The sequence below is a fragment of the Eublepharis macularius genome, chromosome 9 (genome assembly GCF_028583425.1).
Source record: "Eublepharis macularius isolate TG4126 chromosome 9, MPM_Emac_v1.0, whole genome shotgun sequence".
Lineage (NCBI taxonomy): Eukaryota > Metazoa > Chordata > Lepidosauria > Squamata > Eublepharidae > Eublepharis > Eublepharis macularius.
The window spans coordinates 15,761,354-15,789,237 of NC_072798.1; the positions used below are offsets into that span (position 1 = coordinate 15,761,354).

The 27,884-nt window shown below is 44.9% G+C and overlaps 1 protein-coding gene across 1 annotated transcript in view; it reads right to left on the reverse strand.

Moving 5' to 3' along the window:
• The window catches only part of PDE3A (phosphodiesterase 3A), a 344,335-nt gene extending 322,073 nt beyond the window's left edge, over positions 1-22,262 (reverse strand). The window contains exon 1 of the mRNA XM_054988597.1: positions 22,170-22,262. Coding sequence (XP_054844572.1) covers positions 22,170-22,247 — 78 coding nt within the window. The 5' untranslated portion in view covers positions 22,248-22,262. The remainder of the gene's footprint in view (positions 1-22,169) is intronic.
• Positions 22,263-27,884: the final 5,622 nt, after the last annotated feature.

Below are 27,884 nucleotides of genomic sequence, written 5' to 3' on the forward strand. Positions count from 1 at the left end.
AGCACTTCACAGTTACAACTAAAACGCATCATCGTTTTGAATAAAATTGAAATAATTACCATCCTAATGCTTTGGAGGCAGCATGTTCAGCTCTTCGGGGGCTGCAATCGGCTACAGTTACTTGAAAGTAAGTCCCATGAAACTCAGCAGAAATTATACTCAAGTACATCCAGTTAGGATCGTGCTGCACGTTCAAAACAGATTTGTTATAAAACATTTATAGGCTGCCTGTTCCACAAGCACAAAGTGGCATACAAGACATAAAGATACTACAAGATCTACACAAAATAAAAAAAAGAAGCAGCAACTTCCAGTATGTTCATTGGGACAAAGCCATTTTGCAACCCTTCCTAACACCTGCCAAACTGTTGCAACCACAAACAACAATAGAGAATGTAATTCTGTATCCTTAAGGCCACCACTATAAAGGCCCTGCTGTTCCTAGCAGCTGAAGTTCTCGTTCACGGAATGTGACAGGAGGACCTGATTTGATGAAAGAGAGCAATATAAGAGTGGATATAGGAAGAGAAGTTCTGTAAGGTGTATCCAGCTTTGGCCAGGAAGCACCCTGGAAGACTGTGAACGTGATATAAGGCTCAATGTGAACATTCACAGCTCTCAAAATTCATAAAGGAGCAAGCAGGTCGCAGTGTTTTTCGGATTAACTGAAGCATCGAGGTTATCTTCAAGGTATCCCATGTATTACAGCAATCAAGCCTGGAAGCTACAAAAGCATGAATCAGCATACAACGAGCCCTTCCCATCAAAAAACAGGACAACACATTGCATAGGTCACAATATTGATCTGGTATTTTGTTCCAAGCAGGATGAAAGTGGTCTGAGGGTGGAGACTCTGACATGAAAAGATCACTGTTTTGCTCGAATTTAGACTTATGGTGATTCCGCACACGTTGGATAATGCACTTCCAATCCTCTTTATAGATCATTTGGAATGGATTTCTTCATGTGCAGAACAAAAAATCCACCTCAAACGATTGATAAAGTGCATAGAAAGTACATTATCCAACATGTGCGGAATCAGCCTTAGAGGGATACTAATACTCTGCAGGAACAGAGGATTATAAAATGATCGTTTCCCCTCGCTCCCTGCCAGAGCCAGATGGATCTGAATGGCTTTCCGATGGCTATAGGGGATTTTCCTATTAATATGGCTGATACTCCTGTCGATTCTCAAGTTGACATCTGGAATGAGGAAAGGACTCAGAGGGTTGATGTGGTCAGTCCCTCATGCCCTCTCTGAAGTGTTAGAGCCCAGGTAGCCCCTTGGTTTATTGAGGGGTTGCAGGCAGTGAAAAAAACAAGGGAAATTATTAGAGTGACAGTGGAGGAAGACTCCACTGGTGATGATGGCAGCAATGAAAAAACACTTCTCTGCCACCACTGCATCTGCACAGTGGAGGCCTGTTGGGATCAGACCTGCAGATGGACACTTGACTGCTCAGTAGCTCCCTGTGACCATTTTGCTCAGCACTTTACAGATAAAATATCTCGAATCCATTCTGACTTAGGCTCTGCATTAGCAGTGACAAGGTCAGATGGTACCAAGAAGCCAACCTCTCTGGACGTTTGGAGTAATTTTCAGTTCATTCAGTCAGAGGATGTGGACAGGATCCTTAGAAGTCTGAGGCCTACCACCTACTTGTACAGCCCTTACTCTTCCTGGCTATTTAAATCTGCTGGGGAGTAGCTGGTTGACTGAGTCCGAGAGGTGGTTAATGCCTGCTTGAGAGAGGGGGTGGTTGCCCAAGTCTTGAGACAGGCTGCGGTGAGTCCACTTCTAAAGAACCCTACCCTGGACCCAAGTAGATCTCAATAAAAATTGACTAGCTTGAGCCAGGTGATTGAATGGGTGGTGGCTAGACAAGCTTTTCTGGATGAAGAGGACTGTTTAGATCCTTTCCAATCTGGTTTCAGCCTTGGGCACCGGGACATGGACCAAGCGAATGCAATTCTGTTGATTCTCCTGGACCTCTGAGTGGCTTTCAATACCATCAATCATCCGATTCTGGACTGCCTTTCTGGGCGGTGACTAGGGCTCCAGTCCTGCCTACAGAGAGATATTGCTGATTAAATAGCATGGCTATGCTCTGATCTGGATGCCAGATGTAAGGCAGCGGAAATACTTAATATACTGCCCGCTTATGGTCCATTTTGACCCAGTTAGAGTGATGGATACTGACAGGATCCTGGCACCTACAAAGGCCAATACTCTTTGCACTGGATCCTTGCCCATCTTGGCTTTTAAAACCATGTAAAAACCACATCAACGAGTCCTTGGTGTCTATCATAAATCAATCACTAACAAGGTGCCTTGCCTCATCCACTCAAACAGGCAGCTATCTGCCTCCTTCTTTAAAAAAACCCAAAGACCCAAATGATGTGGTCAATTAATGCCCAGTTGCTAATCTACTCTATCTAGCAAGGTGATTAAGACAGCTGCAGCAGGCCAACTCCAGGCCTTCTTGTATAACTCTGGGGCTCCAGACCTTTTCAGTCTGGTTATGGGATGGAGATGGCTCCGATGGCTTCAGGGGACGACCTCCATCTGAATGCAGACAACGGTCAGGCTTTTTTGTCGCTCCTCCTGGATCGATCTGCAGCCTTTGACGCAGCAGACCATGCTTTGCTGTCAAAGTGCCTGGAAGCAGAAGTTGCTATCAGGGGACGTGCCGTGAACTGGTTTAAATCATTCCTCATGGCTCAGGTTCAAACGGATGTTGTGGGAGACTAGCCATCTTCAATCTGGACATTATCTAATGGGTTCCACAACGTGCAATCTTATCCCCCAAGTTATTCGACCACTATGTAAAGCTTTTAGGGGAAATCATTTGCAGTTATGGAATTGGATGTCATCAATCCATGAATGATACCCAGCTCTACATCTTGTCATCCAAATCCCTTGGCAGTGCAGTCAAACTTCTGAGTTGTTGGCTGACAGCTGTGCCCAATTGGCTGAAAGCAAACAAATTGGAACTGAATGCAGGCAAGGCAGAAGTGAAGATGGTTGGGCAGGCAGAGACACCGAAGGCCACTGTGCTCTCCACTGTCAGTGGGGTGCAGCTGAATCTAGCAGACTTGGTTAAGAGACAAGGGGTTATACTGGATCCAGCACTGCTGGTTGAAAAGCAAGTCAATGCAGCTGCAAATAATGCCTCCCAAAAAACCCTCAGTCTAGCACAGAAGATGGCACACTACCTTGACATCACTGGCCTGGCCACCTGGATTTATGGTACGGTAACATCAAGACACGGCTATTGCAAGGCACTCTCCCCTCAAAGTCACTTTGGAGACTTCAGTTGGTGCAACTATATCAGGAGCTAGGTAGAGCATGCATATTTCTCCCATTCTGCAGTCGCTCCATTGGCTACCCATCAGTTACCAAGCCCAAATCAAGATTTTGGCTATCACATACAAAGCCCTTCATGGCCTTGGTCCGTCATATCTATGGGACCGCCTAAGCTCCGCCACAGCAGCTTTGCTCATCTGAACAAGATCCCTGCAGGTCCTGCCTTACAAATGGGTGAAATCAACAGCTGCCCATACACACACATTCTCTGTTCTATGGTGGCTCCCATCTTGTGGAGCAGCCTGCCTGAAAAGGAAGCTCCTACTCTCCCAGCTTTCCACAAATTGCAAAATTGAATTATTCAGGAGGGCTTTTAATAATAATAATAACAACAACAACAACATTCGATTTATATACTGCCTTTCAGGACAACTTAATGCCCACTCAGAGTGGTTTACAAAGTATGCCATTATTATCCCCACAACAAAACACCCTGTGAGGTGGGTGAGGCTGAGAGAGCTCCAGAGAGCTGTGACTAGCCCAAGGTCACCCAGCTGGCTTCAAGTGGAGGAGTGGGGAATCAAACTCAGCTCTCCAGATTAGAGTCCCACCACTCTTAACCACTACACCAAACTGGCTCTAATAAGGCTGTGCTGTAAGCAAATGGCTCAGAGATATTTTAATAAAAGGATAGAGACTGCAGACTATTCTACTATGTACTGTCTGTTGCTGTATGTTCCTACTGAGTAATTTCCATTCCTATTGGCTACTCAGAACCAAAAAGCGATCAAAACTGTAGCTAAATTTTTGTATCTTGCATCTATGAGGCAAGTTGTGTATCTGTAGACTGAGTCCTGGTTGGGTCGAGTATTTTTGTTAACATGGATGTAATGCCAATAAAGGTTGCTGAACGGATATCAGGACTACACGTGAGTAATTTCCATGTCAATTAAGATGCCATGTCAAATTGTTTATGTTTATTTTATGTTTATTTCCATGTCAAATTGCTTATGTTTATTATCAACTCTGTATTATATTTTGTGTTTGTTTTTAATTTCTGCAATCTATACACAACTCTCCTCTCCAAAGACCTGTTCAAGGTAGCTCATAACTAAAATAAACAATACCATAAAAATCAACAACATAAATTACCAATATTAAAAACAAGCCATTAAAGAACAAGCCAGGGCATTAACAGCAGCATACATCGTCCATAGCACAGCATAAAAAGATAGCTATCAAAACAGTCCTCAAGCTAGAAAGAAGCAGACCATAAAACACTTTTAAAAGACAAAACCGAAGTGAGAAGTCTGGATAAAAAGAACTGTTTCTGGCAGGGCGTTTTAAAGATGAGGCACCACCACTGCAAAATCCCATTCTCTTCATTGCTGTAGACAGTGGCAAAGAGAGCAGGGCTTAGGAGGCAAAAATGTTAACTGATGGGTGGAGAAGTCCTTGTGACTTTACAGAATTCTGAAGTGGATTCTTTTGGGGGTGGGTGGGAATTTTCAAATTGTCCTCGTTCTGCGAATCTACTTGGGAGCCCTAGCTTGTTCTCTCAACTAGCAAACATCAAAGGACAGTTAGAGATATGAATCAGCAATCTTGCACTGTTGTGCTACAACAGGGCAAAAGAGGATTTCCTCATTAATGAAGGGCTCGGAAGCCAATATGGTTACCTGACTAACTCCAAGTCTCCTTGTTAGCCAGCGCAAAAAATATGCTTCCCAACAGGTGCAGAAAAACAAATCCAGTGCATGCTACAACTGTCTTCCGGGGGGGGGGGGGGGATGACTAGCCAGCAATGAGGTGGCTCAGAATATTTTCCATTACATGTTTCGCAGAAAACAGAGTGCTATTCTGATTTTCCATGTCTAAAAAAGCATTGTTTCAAAAAATTAATAAACAACATAAGGAGGAGGCGACCCAGCAGGGGCGAAATGAAGACATTTCAAAGCTGCAATTTATTTTGTCGGGTGACTTTTCACAGAAATTATACAAACAGTTTATACACTCAACCACATTAGAATGTGTTTTAATGAATCCCTTCTCCTGATCACATATTTCAGTTCAACCACTTCTGGCTCCTGGAGAAACATATGAAATATTTTACACAGCACATACAACTTATACTTTTATTTAGTTTTGCTTACTTATCAAAGGGCCAAACTATTATTTATTTATTTTATTTGACTTATATCCTGCCCTCCCCACGAACGGGCTCAGGGCGGCTAGCCACGATGGTGTCTTTATGAGTGCCACAGGGGTGCTGTTGCCATTTTAAAATGCTGAGTGCTCCTGGTCCTGACTGGGCCCCCAGCGTGGCAGGCTGAGGCACTCTTGTTCCCCCCACCGTGCCTTACTGAGGGCCAGAACAGCCACACAAGAGTGCCACACAGTAGGCCAGTCAGAATTTGGCACCTGAAGCATATTTAAATTAAATGGTGGCGACGTCCTTGCGGAGGGCAAAAGGTCGCCATCACATCTCGTTTGGCCCTAAGACATGCTAAACACATCCCAAATCATTTACTATGCAAAACTTTTCCAGAAAATCCCATTTTCCAATTCAAAACTCTCCCAAAAAACCACAATCAGGTGGTGGGAGAGATTGAAACTGGAGAGGGGAAGAACACACAGGCAGGCCGGGGTACAGGGGTAGGCACAGGGTAGCTGGAGCCAGCCTGTACCAGAATCACTGCAAAGGAAAGCATCCAGGGAGGAGAAAAGAGGAAGAAGAATTGTCATGGGAGGGCAGTAGGCAGGCAAAAAGGTTTAAGCCGCACTTTTTCTCCTCTCCCTTCTTCCAGACAGTGTGTTGCTATACATTTCTTCACATACTTGAGCTCTCCAAGAATCATCAAATGCCTCACAATACACTGAACACATAAGAAGAGCCCTGTGGCGCAGAGTGGTAAGCTGCAGTACTGCAGCCCAAGCTCTACTCACAACCCGAGTTTGATCCTGGCGGAAGCCAGGTCCAAGTAGCCGGCTCAAGGTTGACTCAGCCTTCCGTCCTTCTGAGGTCGGTTGTAATGCCACGTCCCCCCATGGGTCAGTAATGACAAGGTGCTTGCACAGGGGACTACCTTTACTTTTACCTACATTGAACACATAGGGTTCTTTGTTTCATTTAGGAGAAGAAAAAGAGAAATGTTAGGAATAAAATGAAATATATGCAATGGGCTAGATTACCAGATTGTCTGCTAGTGAAATTAAAGGATTTGCCTCTCTTGACCACCCCAAAAAAGGCTATGTTATGGAGCATGATACTTGCCTGCACAAAAGCCATGTGGGGCAGGGGCTGCAGAAGATTCCGTGAAGGAACTGCCTGGATCCAACCCAATATTTGCTTTCTTATCAAGCCTAAGCTTATTTTACAACTTTAGTATTGTAAGATGCATCATTTATATCTTAGTTAGCATATAAAACTCTGCTGTTTGGCATATTTATGAAATATAAAAGTTTAAATGCCTCAGCTTTCTACAAGTAAAATGCAAATGCTACAGAGAGAGGGAGGGAGGAGAGAGAGAGATACAGCACCTTGTGCTGCTTTAATATATTGACCATACGTTTTGCCATCTGAGATGCTAAAGATTAAAACAGAAAGCATACATTTCCTAGTGAAAGGGGGTAGAGGGGTTATCTACAAAGAAACTGCCTCACGGGGTTATAATAGAGCTAGCAGCATATCTGAATATCAAGATAAACTATACTGCACTGAAGTTTTCAGTGTTGCATTATCATCATATATATTACAGCGTATTGACTGTGGTTGAATTTAGCTACATTTAAACAATATATGCTTGAAAGTGTTTTCTATCTGTTGACACTACACAACCTTTTATCATATATCTGCTTCTGAATTGGACCACAGAGTGTGAATTAACAGATTAGCAAAATGGACAGATAGAAGGGGTTTCTCTACAGACCTGAAGGTATTCCCAAATGTGCAAAAAAATCTGAAATCTATAATAAATAAACAAATAAATAAACAAATAAATAAAAATCAAACTAATAGAAACAAGCCATGTCACTTTAAGAAAAGAATGCCCACTGAGCTTAGTTGTCATTTTGGAGGCTGCCACAACAGAACTACTGAATCTTCAAAGTCTTGGTTTCTATAAAGGAAAGCCAGCAGGGAGAAGGATTATGAAACAGCTCTTGAAAGGGTCCCCTCCTGACATGTCCCCATGTTCCCAATGGAGGAGTATTCACTGGGACTCAGCCCACTGGCATCAATGTACAACTGGGCCTGGTCTGCTGGCACTACTAGCTATCGTACTACTTTTCCTGGAGAGAGGCTGCCAGGGGAATGAAAGAATGAAAGCCAAAGACAGAGGAGCAGATAAAGGAAGCTTGGCTAGTGGGTGGGAGAGGCTATGGGGGCTTTCAAGGAAGAGAAGAGGAGGGGATGCAGAGGAAAATGAGATGCCCCCCACAAGTCCTTGTGAGTCCCCATCTTGTCATAATCTAATGCTGTTGATTGTCTTTTATAGATATCTTCATACGGCACGTTCTGAGTGACTAAAGCCTTGTCTGAGAAAGTATTTCACAAATGACAAAAGAGAAAATACTCCAGTGGTCAAAGTTTCCAGTTTTTTCTGTTGAAAAAGTGGGGGGTCCAACAAAAACAGACACCCCTCCCCAATTTTTCCAGGCCTTCACATTTTTAATATTGCTGTTTTTATCCTTGCTCAAGGTGCATTTGAACAGGCTATTAGATTGGTATGTTTGTATCTTTAAAGCTTGCCTCAAAGATACCTTCCCTGCCATTTCAAGTTGAGGTTTGCGGTTCCCTTACAGTTGCATGCAGCAATGGTACGGTTTATGCCAGTCACCTCCTGCCCCACACTAGGGAGAATGCCCTTCCATTCACTGTCAAAATGACTTTTCCTTTATTTTCAGCAGTTGACAAAACCATGGAGCAAAACCATGGAGCAAGATTTGCTAAAACCCAAGCTTGACTTTTACATCCCATGGCAAATTCCAATGAACTGCGGGGCTCAAAGTACGGGGAATTTAGTATCTTCCGTATTGGAACTTGGTGTATCTGAAGTTCTTCCACAAAGCTGTTTAGGACTGTGGTCTTAGAGGTGACAGATGAAAAGCTCCTGAGGAATTCCGTACCTGTAAGTATCAAATGTTAGCCGCAAAATCCCCAAGATATTTTCTCCCTCTACAGTACATTATATCCTCCAAAATTGGCTATCAAAAATAGCTACTCTTCTTGAGCTTCAATCTCTTCATAGCAGCATCACAAGCAAGCATCTCTGGGCAGTGGAACATCCTACTACAGAATTTTAGAAACCTCGTTTTCAAACTGTGTATCCCTTCTCTTCAGCACACATTTTTAAAAACAGATGCCAGAAAACTACAACGCAGATAAGTGTGCCATTGCTACAATTCTGGTTTCCGAGCAATATAATTTTTAAGAACTCTCCAAATATACCATACTGCAATACCCAAGAACACGGCTAAACCTGTGTGTGTGCGTGTGTGTGTGTGTCGCCGTCTGTAATTTTATTTTTGTTTTAACTGCAAATGTTTTTAATTATTAATTAATAATTAAATTAATTAATTAAAGTAATAATTAATTAATTAATAATTAACCAAATAAATATTAATCCCGAGGGCCACTTGAGGCTGCAGCACAAAGCCGGAGGCAAGGAAGGCAAACTCTGCTCCACTGAATCCAAGACACTGCCAGGTAGAGAAAGAGATCCAGGGCTCAGGATCTTACAATGCCCTTGTAAACAAAGTTACACCCTTTGAAGCCCAATGGGGTTTAGAAAGGGCTAACTCTCCTTGGGAGGGCGCTGTTAGTGATCTAGATAAGCTCTGTTCCCAATACATTAGGACACTATATCCACATCCACAACCGACACCATTCCCCTATTCCTGTAAGTGGATACCACTTGAAAGTTATATAAATGGAAGCTAAGGTGTGCCCTATAAGTCCAGCAAAAAGGTCAATGGACGAAACATGGGGGTGATTGAACGGATGGTACCACTCAGGCTGCAAACAGGGAATGCCACTTTTCATTCTCTCCATCTCTCATACACACTCACACACCTAAAATGCCCTGCAAGTAAAACAAAAAGATATTAGGAAGAAGCACGCTAATCCTGTCCCTGCTGCGCTACTTTTCTACTGGCAGCAAGTTGGTGATGGCACCTACAAGGGTAGCTCTAGGAATCACTGCAAACAGTATGGCAAAACTCAATGGTGATTCCTAGAGCTACCATTGACACTTCCAGGTTGTGCCCGGAAGTGACATGCTGGCTACTCAGCAAGAGCCTTCTCCCCCCCCCCCTTTATTTTCCTCCTGCAACCGCTCAGAGTAGCAGTGAGCAACAAACCAGATACTCAGGAGTTTGCACTTGAGCATGCGTAGAGTAGGTTGAAGAGTGGCTTTGAAGTGCTGGTTTTTGATTCTATGGAAGATTTTTTTTTTCCTTTTAGGATTACATTGGGACGCTGGCTTTAGCTATAGTTCTAATTGGACCGGTTATCCATTCGGGTCCTTCTTACAGGATTAGAAATGTAATACAAGATCACTCTCACACAGGCACCTGACATCTGTGGCAGAGGCTTAGTTCTGCATCCTATCTTTTACGAAGGACTGAGGGGCACAGCAACAGGCTGTCCGCTCAGCACCAACGAAATGGTTTCCCAAATTAAATGCATCAGGTACCCAGAGGCGCTTCAAAAAAGGCCTCTTCCCATACCTACCCCTACCAATTCTCCCCCTCTCCGTCCTCAAAGTCTTCCCTCCTCATTCCCAAGGCAGCACAGCAAATTCAGCAAGTCCAATAAGTTTCCTACCCGTTGAAACTCACCTCTCTGTGTTTGAAGATGCGAGGCGGGAAGGAGTGTTGGGCTGCTCCACCTCCTGGGCAGAGGTAGGATCTGAGACAGAAGAGTAGGACTAGGTAGGGTGGCAATGGAGGATGAGGCCCACTCCCCTCAAATCTGCCACCGAAGGCCACACTGTCTCACTCTGCCAATGGAGCCAGCCCTGCAGACATTCTCACTGATGGATATTTATGGCCAGTTTTTTTTAAAAAAAAAACCTTAACTTTTACAGAAAGCTTTTTCTCCAGGCTGGTCTTGTGTTGTTTCTAACAACCGTGCTGGTTTCAGCTGTGGAATTTTTAGCTGGCTGTTTTATGGCTGTTATTGTAGAGCTGTTACCATTTTATTGCTTGCTGTCTGGTTTTATTTTTTGTTGTAGAACCACGTCAGATGTCATGTGAATGGTGGAAAATGCAGCGTATGAATATTTAAATAGATCTCTCTTTTTTTTTGCTGTCGCTTTTATAAACTCCAAAAGGAGAGTGTTGCTGCATTTCAAAAGTCCCTCCCTCACCCATATTTACCAATGTGTTTGATTTGGTACAAAAATCTGCACATGCTCTGTATGTCTCTGTTTACCAAGGGCAGACCCCCATTTTCTGGCTCTTGTGCCTGGTAAATCGTTTTCCCTATTTCAGGGAAACTCTTACGAAATTTTATCTGTGTTAGACGGTTCATATAAATGGACTAAACAAATAAGACATCCCTTTCTGCCCACCTGAGGCATCCAAGGTGGTTAACCAACACAGAATCATAAAACCCTCAGCACGGAAACGTATCAAATCATCACACTCGAAAAAGCAGAAGCCGAATTTTATCACAGGAGCCATAAAACAATAACCAGTTACAACCGGAGATTAAAAGAATAGTCACTGGCATTAGGTTGCCCTAGGTCAGGGTTCGGCCTCCTCCCTTGACCTCGAGCAGTTAAATGTGAGGAAAAGCTACATCCCAAAGCTGATATAAACACATGCACATGGGTGAAAAATGCAGTACGGAGCATGTCAACTTGCTTATTGCCACAAACTATTTTAACTGCAGAAACTATCCAGGGAATAAATGAAATCATTTTTTTTTTTTAAAAAAAGGATGATTTTACAGTTTCGAAATCAAACATTTGCAGGCACCTTGTGTATAAAGCATCACTGTATATAGCCACAACTGCTATCCATAGTTATATTACCTTTGGAGGAAAGAAGCACATATACAGAAATTGCCCAGCTGTACACCTGGTACAAAGAAACATGTAAACCTACCCCTAAAGAGATGTAGAGCTGGTTATCGATCCATCTAGGATATGGAGATGCATCTGAAGAACTATACACAGATGAGTACACCCTAATGAGAACACACAAGAGGGTGTGACCAGAGGCAAGAGCTATACATTTGGAGCTGATGTGGCACAATGGTTAAGGGACTAAACTATCTTCTGTAAGGTCACCAATCCAAATCTTGTCCTTGCCGTAAAAAAGCCACTAGATGGCCTTCGGCAAGCCATTCTTTCTCAGCTTCGTGCCTTCTCATCTGCAGCAGGGGGTACAATAATAATTCTGGCCCAGCCCACAGGACAGATGGAAGGATTACAAGATAATACCATAATGTACTTTGAACAGTCGAAGCTGTATATAAATCCTATGTATTGTTATTAATATTTAATAGCTGTGTGTACAGATTTTTGGTGACTGATGAACTCACCAGTACGGAGTACCGGCATCTTTTTTCTGAGCTCTCCCAAGTCCTGATCCTGCAGTGCCAGCCTGCCCCACTCAGCCAGGGAAAGCCAGTTTGGTGTAGTGGTTAAGAGCGGCAGGACTCTAATCTGGAGAGCCGGGTTTGATTCCCCACTTCTCCTCTTGAAGCCAGCTGGGTGACCTTGGGCTAGTCACAGTTCTCTGGAGCTCTCTCAGTCCCACCCACCTCACAGGGTGTTTTGTTGTAGGGATAATGATGACATTTTGCAAACCACTCTGAGTGGGTGTTAAGTCATCCTGAAGGGAGGTATATAAATTGAATGTTGTTGTTGTTATTATTAAAGAGAGGATACACCCTTAAGAACAGCCTTGTGGGAGCTTCAGAGGGAGGGATATCAACGCAACCTTATATATTGTATATATAATTGTATTCTACCTAATTTTTTTAAAATCTAAAGGGTTTTTTTGTAATTTTGTGACAGCCTATGGCTATACACAATAAACTCTGAAGTGAACTGAATAATGGCACGTTTTTAGCAAGAACAAAAAAGCACTAGTGATTCAAAGAAAGATATTTCGGCAGATACACCTGCACCTGGCAACTGGAGCTCAGCCCTTCTTTGAATCATGTTATCCTAAGGGAGAAAATATACCTTTATGGAGAGTATGCTATAGAAACGCTCCTGCTGTTTTCTTTCCTTTTGAAAGTGTCATTATTGATACGGACGGTTATATCATGGTTTGCATCCTGCTTAGAATTTCAGGGGGGGGGGGTGATTTTGCAGATTTTCCCCTCCCATAGGAGACCTCCACTCTTCCCCAAGCTATTTCTGGAGGTCTCCCATCTGCCAGAAGTTGGGCCTGCTATGGTAGGGATAAACAGCAAAGATCGCCATTCCTCTTTGTGGCTGCAGAAATTCTATCCTCTGACCACTCAATCTCCTTATTGGTGCATAAATTAAAGGGGGGGAGAAGTTCAGAACACACTTTAGAAACGTGACCTTTTGCACTGTGGTTTTTATTAAGCAAATTAATATGAGCTCAATGAATCTGTACAGCACCCTTAATAATAAATCAGTTTTGAAAGCCTTTTGAAATGTAAAAGAGTGGCTACTAATCTTAACAGAAACCTATTTGCTTTCCTTTGCAAACCACAACTGAAATCTTCGCTCAAAAATTAAAATAATTTGTCTGTTGGTGGTAGGAATACTCATCAACCAACCACTGGTAGAGAAAAAACAAATACCTTCAGGGAAACATCTGATTTAAAAAAAATAATTAAAAAATATTTTAAACACACAAATTCAAGTGTAGAAAAACCAAACATGGACATGGGTAGAACATGATTTATGTCAACAAGGGATTTGAGTTTGGAACATTTTGTTATAAGAGAGCATGGGGACTTTAAGAGAACCCATCTAAAAGTATTTCTGACTCAGTCAAAAGGTTTATACTTTCACAGACATTGAATAGGCCTTGAAATAAAAACATCATATTCTGCCTATATTGATGTAGGCACAAGGCCAACAGGAGTTACAATGTTTTCCACCTACCAAAAAGCCAGCCAACTATAGAGAGTTGCCACATCCTAAGATGTGGTACAGGGCGGCAAAGCACATAGAGTAGGTCCACCTGACCTTATATTGCTTGCTCAGTAATAGTTTACTGGCCAAATATCAATGTGACAAAAAAAAGAATTAAAATCCAAGCTAAGAACGTGTATATAATACACACTGTGGATGTAGCCCCAGCCTTCTGGGAATATATGCATACACATTAAATTATGGGGATCTGAAGGATTCTAAGGTATTGCTGATGGGATATTTGAAAAAACTATGTTGGGTCTGACACTGCAGATTTAGTTACAGCCAGGGCTTTTTTTCAGCAGGAACGCGGTGGAACGGAGTTCCGGAACCTCTTGAAAATAGTCACATGGCTGGTGGTCCCGGCCCCGATCTCCAGACAGAGGGGAGTTTAGATTGCCCTCCGTGCTGCCGAGCAGCACGGAGGGCAATCTAACCTCCCCTCTGTCTAGAGATCAGGGGCCGGGGCCACCAGCCATGTGACCATTTTCTCAGTGGGCAACCCACTGAGTTCCACCACCTCTTTTCCCAGAAAAAAAGCCCTGGTTACAGCATTGGTAGCAATGAGGGTGTGCATAGCTGCCCTGTGGCACAAGGAAAGATGGGATACGAATATTTTAATTAAAACAGACAAAAACAGCAAATGCACAGAAATCAAATGCATCCATTACAAACTGATATAAGACCATCTTTGCCAACAAAACCGATTCTGTTTCTTTTGCTCACAGCTCTTATAGGTAAAAGAAACGTCATAGTAATTCACCACGAAAGGCAAAACTTTCGGTAACTATGGCTAGAAAAGTGTGCTTAGGTATCAAAAAATCTGGTGCAAGGAGAAAGGAACCAGTGCTTCTAAGGCCCCTACATAGCAGCATACTTTTTGTTAATCTTTTTGTTCATGGCCTTACTAGATACAACCCTCTCCTCCCTTTTTTCATTTATGATTCAGCTTGCATCTACATTGGAGGGGGGCACATTGGAGGGGGGCACAGCTGCAAAGCAACAGTGCCCCACACACATGCCCGAGTCCCTCATTGTCACACCCTACTCCTCCTCCTTCATCCCACTGTGCCTGCGGCGCAATTGCAGGACCATGACTCATTCACTCACACTCTGTCTCTCAGAGCCAAGCTACAAGTGATGCCTTACACAGGTTGGACGCTTGTCAGCTTACCTCAAGTTTTGATGGGAAATGTAGGCAGCCTGGTTTTACAGCTTGGCTCTCCATTACAGCTCCAAGACCAGGATGCCTACATTTCCCATCAAAACTTGAGGGAAGCTGACAAGTGTCCAACCTGTGTCAGGCATCACTTGTGGCTTGGCTCATAAACTATCCTAAGTTGGGGAAGATAACATGGAGGAAGAGGGACCCATGTAAGCCACTCTGAGCTCCCTGGAAGAAAAACAGGATGAAAATATGATAAATAGCCTCCAAAAAGTGACAGACAGAGCTAATGGGTGTACATTTCAGAGCATCTGATGGAGTGAGCTCTGATTCAGCGAAGCTTATGCTAGGACACAGTCTGTTAGTCTTTAAGGTGCCATTGGACTCCTTTCTTAGGTAGAAAAACTGATCCACTAAATATGACAACTGTTTCTATAAAGAAATGAAGAATCAGTTCCCAGTTTAATCCCTAAGAAATGACAACATCGCCAAGTGCACTTCCTCTATTTATGAGTCGGACGGCCGAGCGCATCAAAATGGTTAATGTCAGACTAAGTATTTTGGGATACTAATGGAAACCCATTTTTCAGAACCTAGTGTTCTATTTTAGGTGGGGTTTCATATAGTTACCTGTTTGAGTGTTTTGTTTCTCTAGATGAACTGATGTCCATTTCCAAACGATTTAATTAAATTATCTTGGGGGAGGGGGGGAGAAAGAGACCGATTCCTTGTTCTAGCACAATGTGCACACAGACATTTGAAAAAGATTTTCCCACCAAGACAACTCTGAAAACCAGTATGGACAAATTTATGTCATGGCCCAAGAAACACCCTGAACGCCTGGGTCACTAACCCCCACCGTGCACTCGGCACACAACACTGCCGTACACACTTCATCAGTGGATCACTGTTCTGGTTGTTTACTCAGTGAACACAACCCCCAGCATACACTGTGTTTCTTTCAGTTCAGCATCTCTGAGTATGGGGGGTGGAGTTACACTTTACACACCGTTGAGAAAACGCTGAAAGCTTCCACTGTATTTTCACTTCTTTCCATTTGCCTTTTCCTACGTCTTTGTTAAACAGTCTTACTGACTATTTTGTCAATCGTGGGGGTAACCCCAACACCTTTCAAATTTAACAAAAAAGAAATTTTAATCCAGACAGTTTAAGCCCACACAGAAAATTTATTTAGAGCCTGGAGGGAAGTGTTTAGGAGTTCAAAAAAATGTTATATAATGAATCGTATTTTACCTAGTTATGGCTGATCTCCATTAACTCTATTAACAATTTTTAAAAAGGAAAAACATCGTGACAGTCTGGGCAAAAAAAGCTACTGATAAACAGGATGATGTATTTTGTATTAGGCTATATCTCACACGAACTACTTCAACAATAAAATTATACCTTCTGTGCCGTTTTTTAAAATATCTCAATATCAGGAAATGAGGGGAGACGGTAAGAGGTTATCAGAGAATGGGAGAAACGGTAAGCTGAGGTAACTGGGATTTCAAGAAACGACAAAGCAAAGGAAAGCGGACAGATGGAACGGATACAGCATCCATAACTTTTCTTTTTTACACACTTCAACAAAACCGCGTTCATGAGGCAAAACTGTGCTCCATTTTAGATCAGCTATTTTCGGCCCAGTAAAGAGTGATGGAATCTGAAAGAACAGCAGAATTTTAGTCCAGTGGCATCACCTTTTGAGAAAGATTATACCCTGAAAATCTTGTTGGTCTCTAAAGTGCCACTAGGCGCATATCCTGCTGCTCTCCTGCACGGCTACCTACGTGAAAGAATCTAAAGGAATCAATCAGTTTGGATCTGCCCCACTGTTTTTGACAAAGAGCAGAATGAAAAAATGTTACAGGAGGTTTTAATGTTATAATATAAACTGTAAATTAACCAAAGAATGCATTGACCCAAGATGCTGCAATAAGCATTAATTTGACAGATTAAACATGAACATCTAACCGTGGCAATTAAACAACTGCAACCAAGAGTCAGAGTAAGTACTGCTGTCAGATTCCAAGAATTATCAGCCATGAGCTTGCAAATAAGTCCACAAGTTACTAGTCCTTCCTTAAAATGTGAACATACCCACATATTGCTGGGATTGTCTATGTGTGTATGGGTTTCCTTGCCAGATCTGCAGTAGATACTAATTCTTCACAGGCAGTTCGACAAGCTGTGATTTACAGACTTGGGGATACATATTGTCATTGCTTTTTAGTTTATGAAAGTATCTAGCTAAGCAACTGTTGGAAGACAGCACGGCAAGGGACTGGTTTGAAAGACCATTGTGCCAACCAAGGAAGGCAATGCTTGCTCACAGCGAACAGTAGAGGTAAAGATGCACAAAACTTCCTGAGGCAGCCAGTGGTTCAGTGGTACAGCTTGGACCACCAAGGAATGGCCCTGCTTCAATTTCCAATTAAAGGACTGAAAGAGGGAGGCTGGGAAGACCTCACCCCGTGCTGGACACGAGGTTGCCAACGCTAGAAGTGTGACTCAGCATCTCCCCATTTGGAAGAACTTTCTCATCTTTTCCCAACATTAAGGAACACAGAAGTCTTCTCCTGTTCACCAACCAGGGTTAAAAGGGACAAAAAATAAACCAAGCTAATAACGTGTTTTATAAGGCAATATTACTGTTTGCCGGGGTGCCCGGAACGGACATTTTATTTAGCCACCATGCAAACATCTTAACAAGGAGTTTTCTGATGAACTCCACGCAGAAGGAGGAGAGGCCTAGGGGACAGAACCTGGGATGTGAAAAAGGGAGAACTTTCAAATTTGCTTTCTGAAGGGAGGCCGTATGGGCTTCCTGGAGGAGGGATTTGGGTTAGATGAATTCCGCTAGGTACGAGGGAGCAGGGCACAAAAAGGACTCCATTCACATGAATGGGTTGCATGCAGATCTCTGCCACAACGTGGCTTTTGGTCAGTATGCATGTAAGTCAAGAACCATTGAGTAAAACTAAACTAAACTGGAGGGTTTCGAGAGATAATCCACATCCTCAAATGCAAGCAAGTCAAAGCACAATTGCATATACTTTGCTTACCTCCCTCTGTTGCTACTCTAAATTCATACCATTTCTCTCTTCCACCTTTTTGTCCACTTGTGGTAACACAGATCCGGCCTGAACAGCTTCTGGTCCACCAAACTGAATGCAGCCACGTAACTGTGGCCTGCTGGGTCCTTAACACCTTCCACCCCCATCTCACCCACACTTGCAACCCCAGGCAAGTAGCAAACAGAGTATTTTTTGTGTTGAAATTGGGGAGATTCTAGGTAACATAACTGGTGGATTGCACTTAAGTTTGTCAGGTCACAAATTGGGCAGACCTACTTCAGTTTCTCAGTTCCTTCAGGCAGGGACCCATCTTCTACGCTTTTTCTGTAAATATGCTAAATATGTTGATAGCACTGTATAAACAGCAATACAGAATCTCGGTCTGAATTCCAGCTGTGAAACACCAAAAGCAGCATCACTCCAATGATTCCACTTATGTGAATTATAAATCCAAACACGTTTGCACTTGATGAGAGTCATTCATGAAATTTCTGCTCTTCCAACTTTTAAAATCTTTCATGGAAACCTTACATAGAATTAGTTTCTGATTATGGCAATGATCCACAAGGGCTTCATGTCTCCTTTAGCGGAAAATCTCTGCCCCTCAAGACACATGTATTACTGCATACATAAATAAACCTAACGTTGCTATTCACCCTGAACTGCCACCAAAAAAAAAAAGACAAACACTTAAATCACGATCATCTGTCTTGCTCACAAATACATTAATCATAATTTCTAAAAATAACTTTATAGCGCAAGTTTAGCGAGCGTAATCATCTTTAGAACTTTAGAAATGAAAGTTCAGTTTCCAGAGGACATCACAATTCAAAACAAGGAGAAAACATTTGCAGTCCTGCAGTAACTTTAATATTCCTACCACTTTGCATTAGTCAGTTGTTCAGCACTAACTAAATTTCGGTTCAGACCTTTATTCTAGTGGCACAAAATCCAGTTCTCACATCCTTAAAGCTTTCCTGATGGTCCCCACACAAGACACCAGATGTTCGGACAGATGCACAGACTCATTCCAAGTTTTAGGAGAAGGCCATGTTCAAAAGGGCATCTTCTGTTACACATTACAGAAGTTCAGGTGCATATCTGACACATTATTTTACAAGAAAAAGCAAAGCCACCTGCTATGCGATCACTGCAATTAGCGCAAGCTAAAAGAAGCTAGATCAAATCAAGCCTGAATTCTCCCTAGAAGCTAAAATGACAAGACTAAGGCTATCGTACTTTGGTCGCATCATGAGAAGATGGAAAAGTCAATAATGCTAGGAAAAACAGAAGGCAGCAGGAAAGAGGAAGACCTAAAATGAGATGGCTTGACTCAATCAAAGAAGCCACGTCCTCCAGTTTGCAGGATCTGAGCAAGTCTGTTAAAGATAGAACGTTTTGGAGGTCTTTCATTCATAGGGTCACAATAGATCGGAGGCGACTTGACGGCACATAACACACACATCCAAAAGAAGCTTGTTATTTTCAAGAAGTGATTTTTATGATTTTAGAGCAACACTCCGAAGAAACTTTTTGGGGGGCGGGAAACTGGTTTAAGACTGCTCAACAAAGCCAACTGTATTCTACTCTTTGAACATCGTATTTAGTGGAAGACTATTTTATGCCACCCTGATTTGTGTTTCTTCTTATGAATAATAAGTTGCCAACAAGCTGAAAGGGATAAACAGCCCAAGATCCAAATGAAAATAGTTCCAAGTTCTGTATATGGACTGGTGACACCCAAAATTTCCCTCAGAAACTAGACTACTGACCAACATTGTCGTCTGACACCTCAGATTTCATGCCTGTTGCATAATAAAACCCTGAACAGCTGAATAAAAACTCAATTAAGGGTACTAATTTGTCCATCATCATAAATTAAGGCGCTCTGAGAAGCTGTTACAAGCAAATGACAGCAGCCAGAATCCAGCTCTGCAGACAACATTATGAAGTGATTAAATAAGCATGTTTTGTTGAAAGTTACCTACAGAAAACAGATAGAAAGTTCTGGTTACCATTTTTAAAAACTGCCCTTTGATTCAAATATCTCCCTTTACATCTTTTTTTACTCCCTGAAACGTTCTATCGAAAAATGGGACATTACATTCCAATTTCTCTCATGACCATAATATGAAATCATGCTAGTTTTAAATATTTTTGTTCTTCTCATTTGTGCTTATAAAAGCATGGCAAATGCGTATTTTATTCCCTCAAAAATGTAACCAAGGGCATTTGTGGCAAATTCAACCTCAACGATATTCAGCTGACAGGGATTCCTTGAGAAAACAAAACAAGCAGCCACAAAACAATGTCATCTAACCATTTCCAGAAGAAAAAAAAAGATGCTATGCCACCCACAACATAGGGTTAGATTTCACTGCTCGAAAACTACGTCGCTGCTCTGCAGAACTGAGGGGAGAGAGAAACGTATCTTTTGGGAAGCTAAAACCCAAACTTAATTTGACCAGACTTAATCACCTCCTAATTCCAAATACACTTACTTGAAAAAGTCCCTCTGGCTTAACAAATCTGAATTCTAAGAAATGCTTAGATCATCACCGCTCAAGAAATGACAAAGGTAAAATATCATTAAAATAAATAGAAATAAAACTTCCTGTGAAACATGGTTAGAGCCAGAATATAAAAGCATCTTTTAAAAAACTTGCGCCGCTACTGAAAAGAACCATCACTGCTAAACAAGTAATTTAAAATGTTATTTTGTATCGCAGTCTGGAGTTAATTAATCCACAATTCAGGTAAATTATTTGGATCTGTACTTGTTAACTGATAATAAACATATTATATGGAAGGCCCATTGACGTCAACAAACTTTCTTCAGTGTAAGTATGCACTCTTAGGAATTCAGTAAGCATTTACTTAGAATTGGGTGTCATTAAAATCCACTGACAAAATCTCAATTAATATGTATTTAATGCTCAAAATTAGTATTATATGCTAATACATTGCCTTAACTGCATTACCAAATTGCTCCCTAAGCCTTTTAAACGGAATTCAGGATATTAAATGGTAACGTTTTGGTTCCACAGGGCGTGATGTCCAACATTTGTCCTCATACCACGCAGAAACTCCATTTCCACACCAATTTCTAAAGTCATGGAAAAACTTTCCCAAGAGATTCTATTCCTAATCTTCCAGTTCCCACAATGCCTTTTTCTTTTTTTTGCAGCCAAACTCTAATAAACAAATGTCAAACATCCAGGGCAAAAAGGAGACTCTTCTCACCGAACAGAATAAAAACCTTCCCTGAATACCAACTGTAACAAGTAAGCTAGGTGTAAAAGTGACAAGGGAGCTGGTGGAAAAGCCTCAGAAATCTCCAAGGACGCACTCCACATTCAAAACAGAACAGAGCTGAGCATCTGTTCAAGCTGGGACCCCCAAAGCTCCGTAGAAGAGCACCAAACGTTTAGTGCAACACCTTTCTCATGCCCATAAACACGAAAATTTGGAAACCCATCTCCTGAATTGGCTGCCAGCAGATTTCAAAGCCACAGCTTTCCCCCCTTACTTACTTTAGAAGGGAGGGAAAGTGCACACACATCAAAGTGATGCCCCTAGTAACACCTAAACTTATCCAGGGCCAAAACAAAGCCCCCCTTCTTACTACAAAAGATCCTATGGTGCTGAAGGGCCTACTCTAACAGTGCAATCCTATGCAGAGTTACTCCAGCCTAAGCCCATTGATTTCAGTGGGTTTAGACTGGAGTAACACTGCATAGGATTGCACTGTAAAGCAAACAGGCCGGTGAGATGGAAGCCTGGAGGGTCTGAAAAAGGCTTTTAAAAAGAAAAAAAACTCGGCTACCCAATATTGTTCAGGCTGCACCTAGTTACAAGGGGAAGTTTTGCTTAGCATCCCCCAAATGCCCCCTCAAGAGAAGAACCGGCCACCATCAAGTGATAAAGGAGAGGGGGTTGATGCAGCCCTAGAAACCTGCTCCCTTCTGCTTTTAAAAATAAGGGGGAAATCGGCTACCCAATATTGTCCAGGATGCAACTATACGCAAGGACAAGCATCCCTCAAATTTGTACTGCCGCAGAAGAAAGAAGCACCACTAGGTGGGGAATGAAAAGGGTAAGGGGGTGGCCAGTGGTTTTTTTTGCTCCAAATAGCAAGAATCGAGTTTTTTGGGGGGGAGGGGTCCTCCTGCTGCAAGGGGAGAAAGAGAAGGGGCTGCGAAGTTTTGCTCAGCGTCTTCAAAATAAGAATCATCCCCGGGTGATAAGGGGGAGGGGGGGCTGCCTTGAGAAACTTGGTCCCTTCTGTTCCAGATAGCAGGAACCGGTTTTTGCATTTCTCTCCCCCCCCCCCCCCGCTGCAAAGAGAGGCAAAAGTTTGCCGCGAACTTCCCCAGCAAGTTTCCTCCCAGCGTCCGCACGCCCCTTTCCCAGGGCGAAAAAGTGCGCGTTTGCAACGGAGGCGCCCTGGACTGCCGCAGTGCTCCGCGCTCGCCCTCGTTCCTTACCTGCTCCCGGGGGATGCACGGCAGAGAGGTCCGACGGTGGGACTTGCTCCCGCAGCTCGCCATCTCGGCGGCGATCATGGAACTGGACCGCCTCCTCCTCTTCAGAACCGGCACCTCGTCCTGGGGCGGCGGCGGCGGGGCGGCGGCGGGCAGCCCCGCTCCTCCTTCCGCCGCCTCCTCCGCCCGCTGCCCGGCGCGGCGTTCGGGCCAGGCGCGGCCGGCCGCAAGGATCCCCCCGAAGGCGAGGAGAGACGCCAGGTACGGGCTCCAGGGCGGCCGGAGGCTCCCGCAGGCGACGCGCAGGGCGCCGGCCAAGGCGACGAGCAGGACGCCCCGCCGCCGCCGCGCCAGCCACGTCCCGCCGGCCAGGCAGCCCAGCAGCGGCCAGCAGAGCAGGCGCTCCTCGGCCCAGGCGAGCCGGGCCAGCGCTTCCCCGCCGCAGCAGGCGGCCAGCAGCAGGGCGGCCGTGCGCAGGCGGAGCCCGGCGCGCAGCGACTCCCAGCCCAGCCGGAGGGCGGCGGCGGCGGCCAGGAGCAGGCAGCAGCAGCCCGGCAGCGGGGCCCAGCGCCCGCCCGGGGGCGCCCCCTCGCCGCCGCCCGCCGCCGCCTCTGCCTCCGGCCGCAGGAGCAGCAGCAGCGCCAACGCCAGCCCGCCCGCGCCCAGCGCCCAGCAAAGTTTGCAGCGCTCCGGGGAGAAGCCGCGGGGACCTCCCGCGCGGCCGCCTCTCTCCGCCTCTTCCCCCGGGCCGGCCGAGGCGCAGCAGCCGTTGCAGCCGGCCCCGAAGGCAGCCCGCGGGCTCGTTTCCTCGCCGGGGTTCCAGCTCGCCGAGTCGCCGCTGACGGCCATGGCGAGGGCCGGGGATCTTCCGCGGCCCCCCAGTCTCTCCACTGCCCCCTTTCCTGGGGGGGGGGGGGGACAGTGCAAAAGAATGAGACTCCCGCGATTAAAACATGCACCCAGTCCAAGCCGAGTCTTGCACGCAGTCTGGGCTTCTGCGGGGTGGAGATGCAAAAAAAGGGGGGCCCTAAACGGTATTTAACAGAGCATGTCGGTCTCTAAGGTGCCACCGGACGCGGATCCTGGAAATCGGTCTGGGGAGAGGAGAAGGTGGAAGGCGTCAAAGTAGCAAATTCGGCATTTTTTAAAAAAAGGAGCGGGAAGCAGAGGGTTAATCGGGGAGAGCCGCGAAACGGCGGCTTCGGAAATCCTCTTCGGACGGAGTTACTCCCGGTAAAAAAAGAGAAAATGAAATCAAACGGCCGTAAGTACTGGAAAAGCAGAGCCGGAGGAGATCCGGACGGTCGCGCTGGACCGGGGTCGGCCTCGGAGGCTCCGGGTCTGCCCCGATTCTCGGCGCGGAGCTGGCGGCGGCGGCGGACCGGAGTTGCCTGCGGGCGAGCCGGGACCGGGAATCCCTTCTCTCCCGCTCCTCCTCCGACGCGCTTAGTCTGCCTTGCTGCTCGGGCCATCCTTCCAAGCGCTGTCCCGGCCCGAAGCCCCCGATCGCCGCCGTTCCCCCGGGCTGGGGCGGGGGCGGGGGAGGCCGCCGGTCATCGCCGCGCCGGAGCGAGGGAGAGGCGGGAAGCGATCCGTAGGCGCAAAAGTTGCGAAGTTTTTGCTGCAAAAAGGCTCCGCTCGGCTGATGGCTTGTGCAGCGGAAAGCCACGAAAGCGCAGAATCGTAGCAAAGTGGGATGGGGGAAGAACTGGGGCTAACTACCCTCGTTCCCCCGGGGGTAGATTCGGGGGGCAGAGCTTGCAACCCCCCCTGTGCAAGCATGCACCGGCCTGGAGAGAGGAGGGGGAAGAGGGATGCCGCTGTGCTTGCTCCTTCCTCTGCTCTGCACACCGGGTGGGTGGAAACTACCCTTTGCAGGAGAGCTGGAGAGAGAAATCAGATAGTAAATGAGTTTCCGGTTGGTTGGCACCTCTGCCACCAACTGCAGGCGAGAAGTGCGGGAGGAAGGGGGAGGGTAGAAAGCAGGTCAGATGGATGCACAGCAGAGGCCCGGGAAGGCCTGCTTAGAAGTAGCTCCAGCTCTGATCTGTGCTTACTCAGAAGAAATCCCCCCTGGGTTCAGTGGGGTTCATTCTCCGTTAAGTAAGCGCAGGGCTGGATCCTTGTGAACTCCGCTGCTGGAAAGGTGGTCTCCTCTGGCTCCCCTTTGGGTGACCTTCAGCCGGTTGATTTCAGCACGCTTGGACACACCTAACCTAACTGGGGCTCAGGATTGAGCCGCAAGAAAGCAGGACGGATATACTGGACACCTGAGAGTGTTGAGTAGAAAGTAGCCCAAATGTCTTAAGATGGTCTTACTCCCAAAGAAGTCTGTACAGGTTGTCATCTCGGTGGGACGTGTTGCTTGCAAAATGCTACAAAGTCAGGCCAGAGAGGAAATCCGCAGAGACGGGTCTTTGCTGCAACCTTGGAAAGTCCAGGATTGAGATTTGAATTTCCCACATCTAAGTGGTGACGTCCCCGTGACTGCCCGTATTTAAACGTGGTGCTCTTCTCAAAGGACCATTTCTCATCAGGAGGGAAAATAATAACACTACTTGCCCTTATATAACCACTCTTCAAGACAAATTAGAGCCAAAACACACGTTAAGAAAAACCTAGGTTCAGCACGTGTTCTCTTACCTCAAGGTTTGCCGGGATCTGTAGGAGTCCTGGAAGCTTAAAGTTTAGCATTTACAGAGCAGCAAAAAGGTAAAGGGAAATACAGGCGCCTGTATTTTAAGCTTTAAGCTTCCAGGACGCCTTTAAGCTTCCAGGACGCTTAGAGATCCTTTAAGCTTCCAGGACTTTAAGCTTCCAGGACCCCTACAGATCTTTAAGCTTCCAGGACGCCTACTTTAAGCTTCCAGGACGCCTACAGATCCCGGCAAACCTTGAGGTAAGAGAACACGTGCTGAACCTAGGTTTTTCTTAACGTGTGTTTTGGCTCTTAGTGCCCCACTCAAGAGTGGTGAACGAGGTCAGTGTTATCATTAGCTGATGAAGGCAGCTCTGACTCAAAAGCTCATCCCCTGGAAATCTAGTTGGTCTTTAAGTTGCTACTGGACCCAAAGCTTGCTCTTTTGCTACATACCAACAGGCCACCTACCTGAAATCATTATCCCTACAATACAGCTGGGGCTGAAAAAGAGCAGCTTACCCAAGGCCACCTGCTGAGCTCATGGCAGTAGTGGGATTCAAACTGGCAGATTGCTGACTTGCAACCCAACCACCTAACCACTGTGCTATAGCAGCTCTCTTGCAGTAGATGGGGAGGGGCAGACAAAAATGCCGCAACTGGTATTCCATATTCTAAAGATACTGGGTTGTAGCTTGCATCTAAAGATATTCCTCTGTGCCCAATAGAAGATAGTTCTTTCCTTTTTCCCCAGCACACACACACACACACCTGAAGTCTGTGATCACTGGTACAGGTTCCATAGCAGCAGAGGCATAGGGGCTGCAGAGGGGCAAATGGTGGCACCACACATTGAACACTCTAGGTCTGTCAAGGTAAGGGTTATCTATTCAGACTGGCGGCAGCTCTCCAGGGTCTCAGGAAGAATTCTTTCACAGTGCCCACTGCTTGGTCCTTTCCCCTGGAGATGCTGCCAGGGATTGAACCTGGGACCCTCTGCATGCAAAGAAGGGGCTCTTCGACTGACCCCCCACACACACACACACCCTCTTCTGTATGAGTTACTGCCATTCCCTTGCACACCAGCATCTTTAGATCCAAGGTCATGCCTTTCTACAGGGGGTCAAAAGAATGGCATATCTAGGTCAAAGGAATGGCAGATCTGCACTGCAAAGTTTACATTGGTTTTACATGGTGTTAACTGAATATCCTGACAGCTGATTCCCAAGAATCCTGGGAATTGTTTGGAAAATTCTGTTAAGTATTCCTAGAACTTCACACGGGAACTAAAGTCTCCCTGGGGGGAGCAGATGTGAAACTGATCTAAAATATGTCTTAAATGGATGGTTTGCAAAAAGAGTTTCATGGAACCATTTCTGGGATTCTCCGATCGTTAATTATAGTCAAGCATTTATGCCAGTGAGAGTTGGCATGGTGAAGTGCTTAGGGTGCCTACGTAGGATCCAGGAGAGCCAACTTCATATTTATTTATTTACTTCCTTTATACCCCACCTTTCTCCCCAGTGGAAATCTAAAGGGGCTTACATCATTCTCTGCTCCTTTTTATCCTCACAACAACCCTGTGAGGTAGGTTGGACTGAGAGTGTATAGCTGGCCCAAGGTCACCCAACAAGCTTCCATGGGAGAGTGGAGATTCGAACCTGGTTCTCCCAGATCCTTGTCCAGCACTCTTAACCACTTCGCCACAGCGGCTGTCATGTTTTGTGTCATTTTGGTTGCCCCTAATAAAAAGGTTTTACGTGGATTTTGTCTTTTGTTTCAAATCCCCACCCTGCCAAAAACCTCACTGAGAGACCATAGGCTGATGACCTTTTATAATAACATTCGATGTATATATCACCCTTCAGGACAACCAAATGCCACACTCAGAGTGGTTTATAAAGTGTTATTATTATCCCCACAACAATGACCCTGCGAGGTGGGTGGGGCTGAGAGAGCTCCGGAGAGCTGTGACTGACCCAAGGTCACCCAGCTGGCTTCAAGCAGAGGAGTGGGGAATCAAACCTGCTTCTCCATATTAGAGTCCTGCTGCTGTTAACCAGTACACCAAACTGGCTCACAGGTTGCTCCTTGGAAGGAAGGGCAGGATAAAAATGGATGGTTAGAAAGTCAGCTTGCTCAAGTGTAACAAACTCACTGTATAACGCACAGCCACAGGCAACCACTGGATGTTTTATAGGTCTGTCAGTTGACACAAAATACAGGCCTCACCAATGCCCTTCTGTGAATCCTAGAATTCCTTGCCGACTCTTGCTGAGATGCAGGGGAAGACAAGATGTGTCAGTGTGGAAAGGTTCCCTCAGACAGTAGACGTGTCAACCTTGAATGGTTCCCTGAGGAAATAAAATGTGAAAATTACTGCCTAGAGCAGCCTATTTTGGGGTCTGTTTAATTTAAATACAGTTTTGAGTGATACAATTAAAAAAAAAGGAGGGGTTCTAAAAGCAATATTAACATATTCCCATACTCAAAAGACAGTGGAAAAGTACACTTTAAAAGAGGTACTTAGCCGTTTACTTTTTAAAAAGGGAAATCAGGGTGTTTTTCCTGGAAGCATAACTCTTTTGCTTTAAACTATGACCTGCTCCTAGAACTGTGAGCGAGTATATGCCTTGCAACTGTAAGATAGGCCCCCTTATTTTGCCAACAAGCCACCTAAAACTTCCCATTTCCCCCGATTTAGCAAGTAGTAATTTAACTATACTTTCTGAATTCTTCTGGGAATCCCCCAATATTTACCAGGGATACATAGATTACCTCAAAGAAATCCCAGAGTACTGCCCATACAATGCCTGAAAGGGGGTCAATACCGTGGGGAGTCTCCCAGCATAGACTGGGTGTATCCCACATAATAGCTACTAATGAAAAGCATATTAATATGGTCTACCACACAATTCAGGAAACAATGATCTACTTTCATGATTTACACATTGTTATGGACATTGGATCTTCAAAGTACCCATTTTAAGGTGACTTAATAAATAGCAGTGCCCTCAGTTAAATACATGCCTTGGCGTCATTGTGTGCCATGCATTTCTTCAGCGGTAATGTTTCTAAGG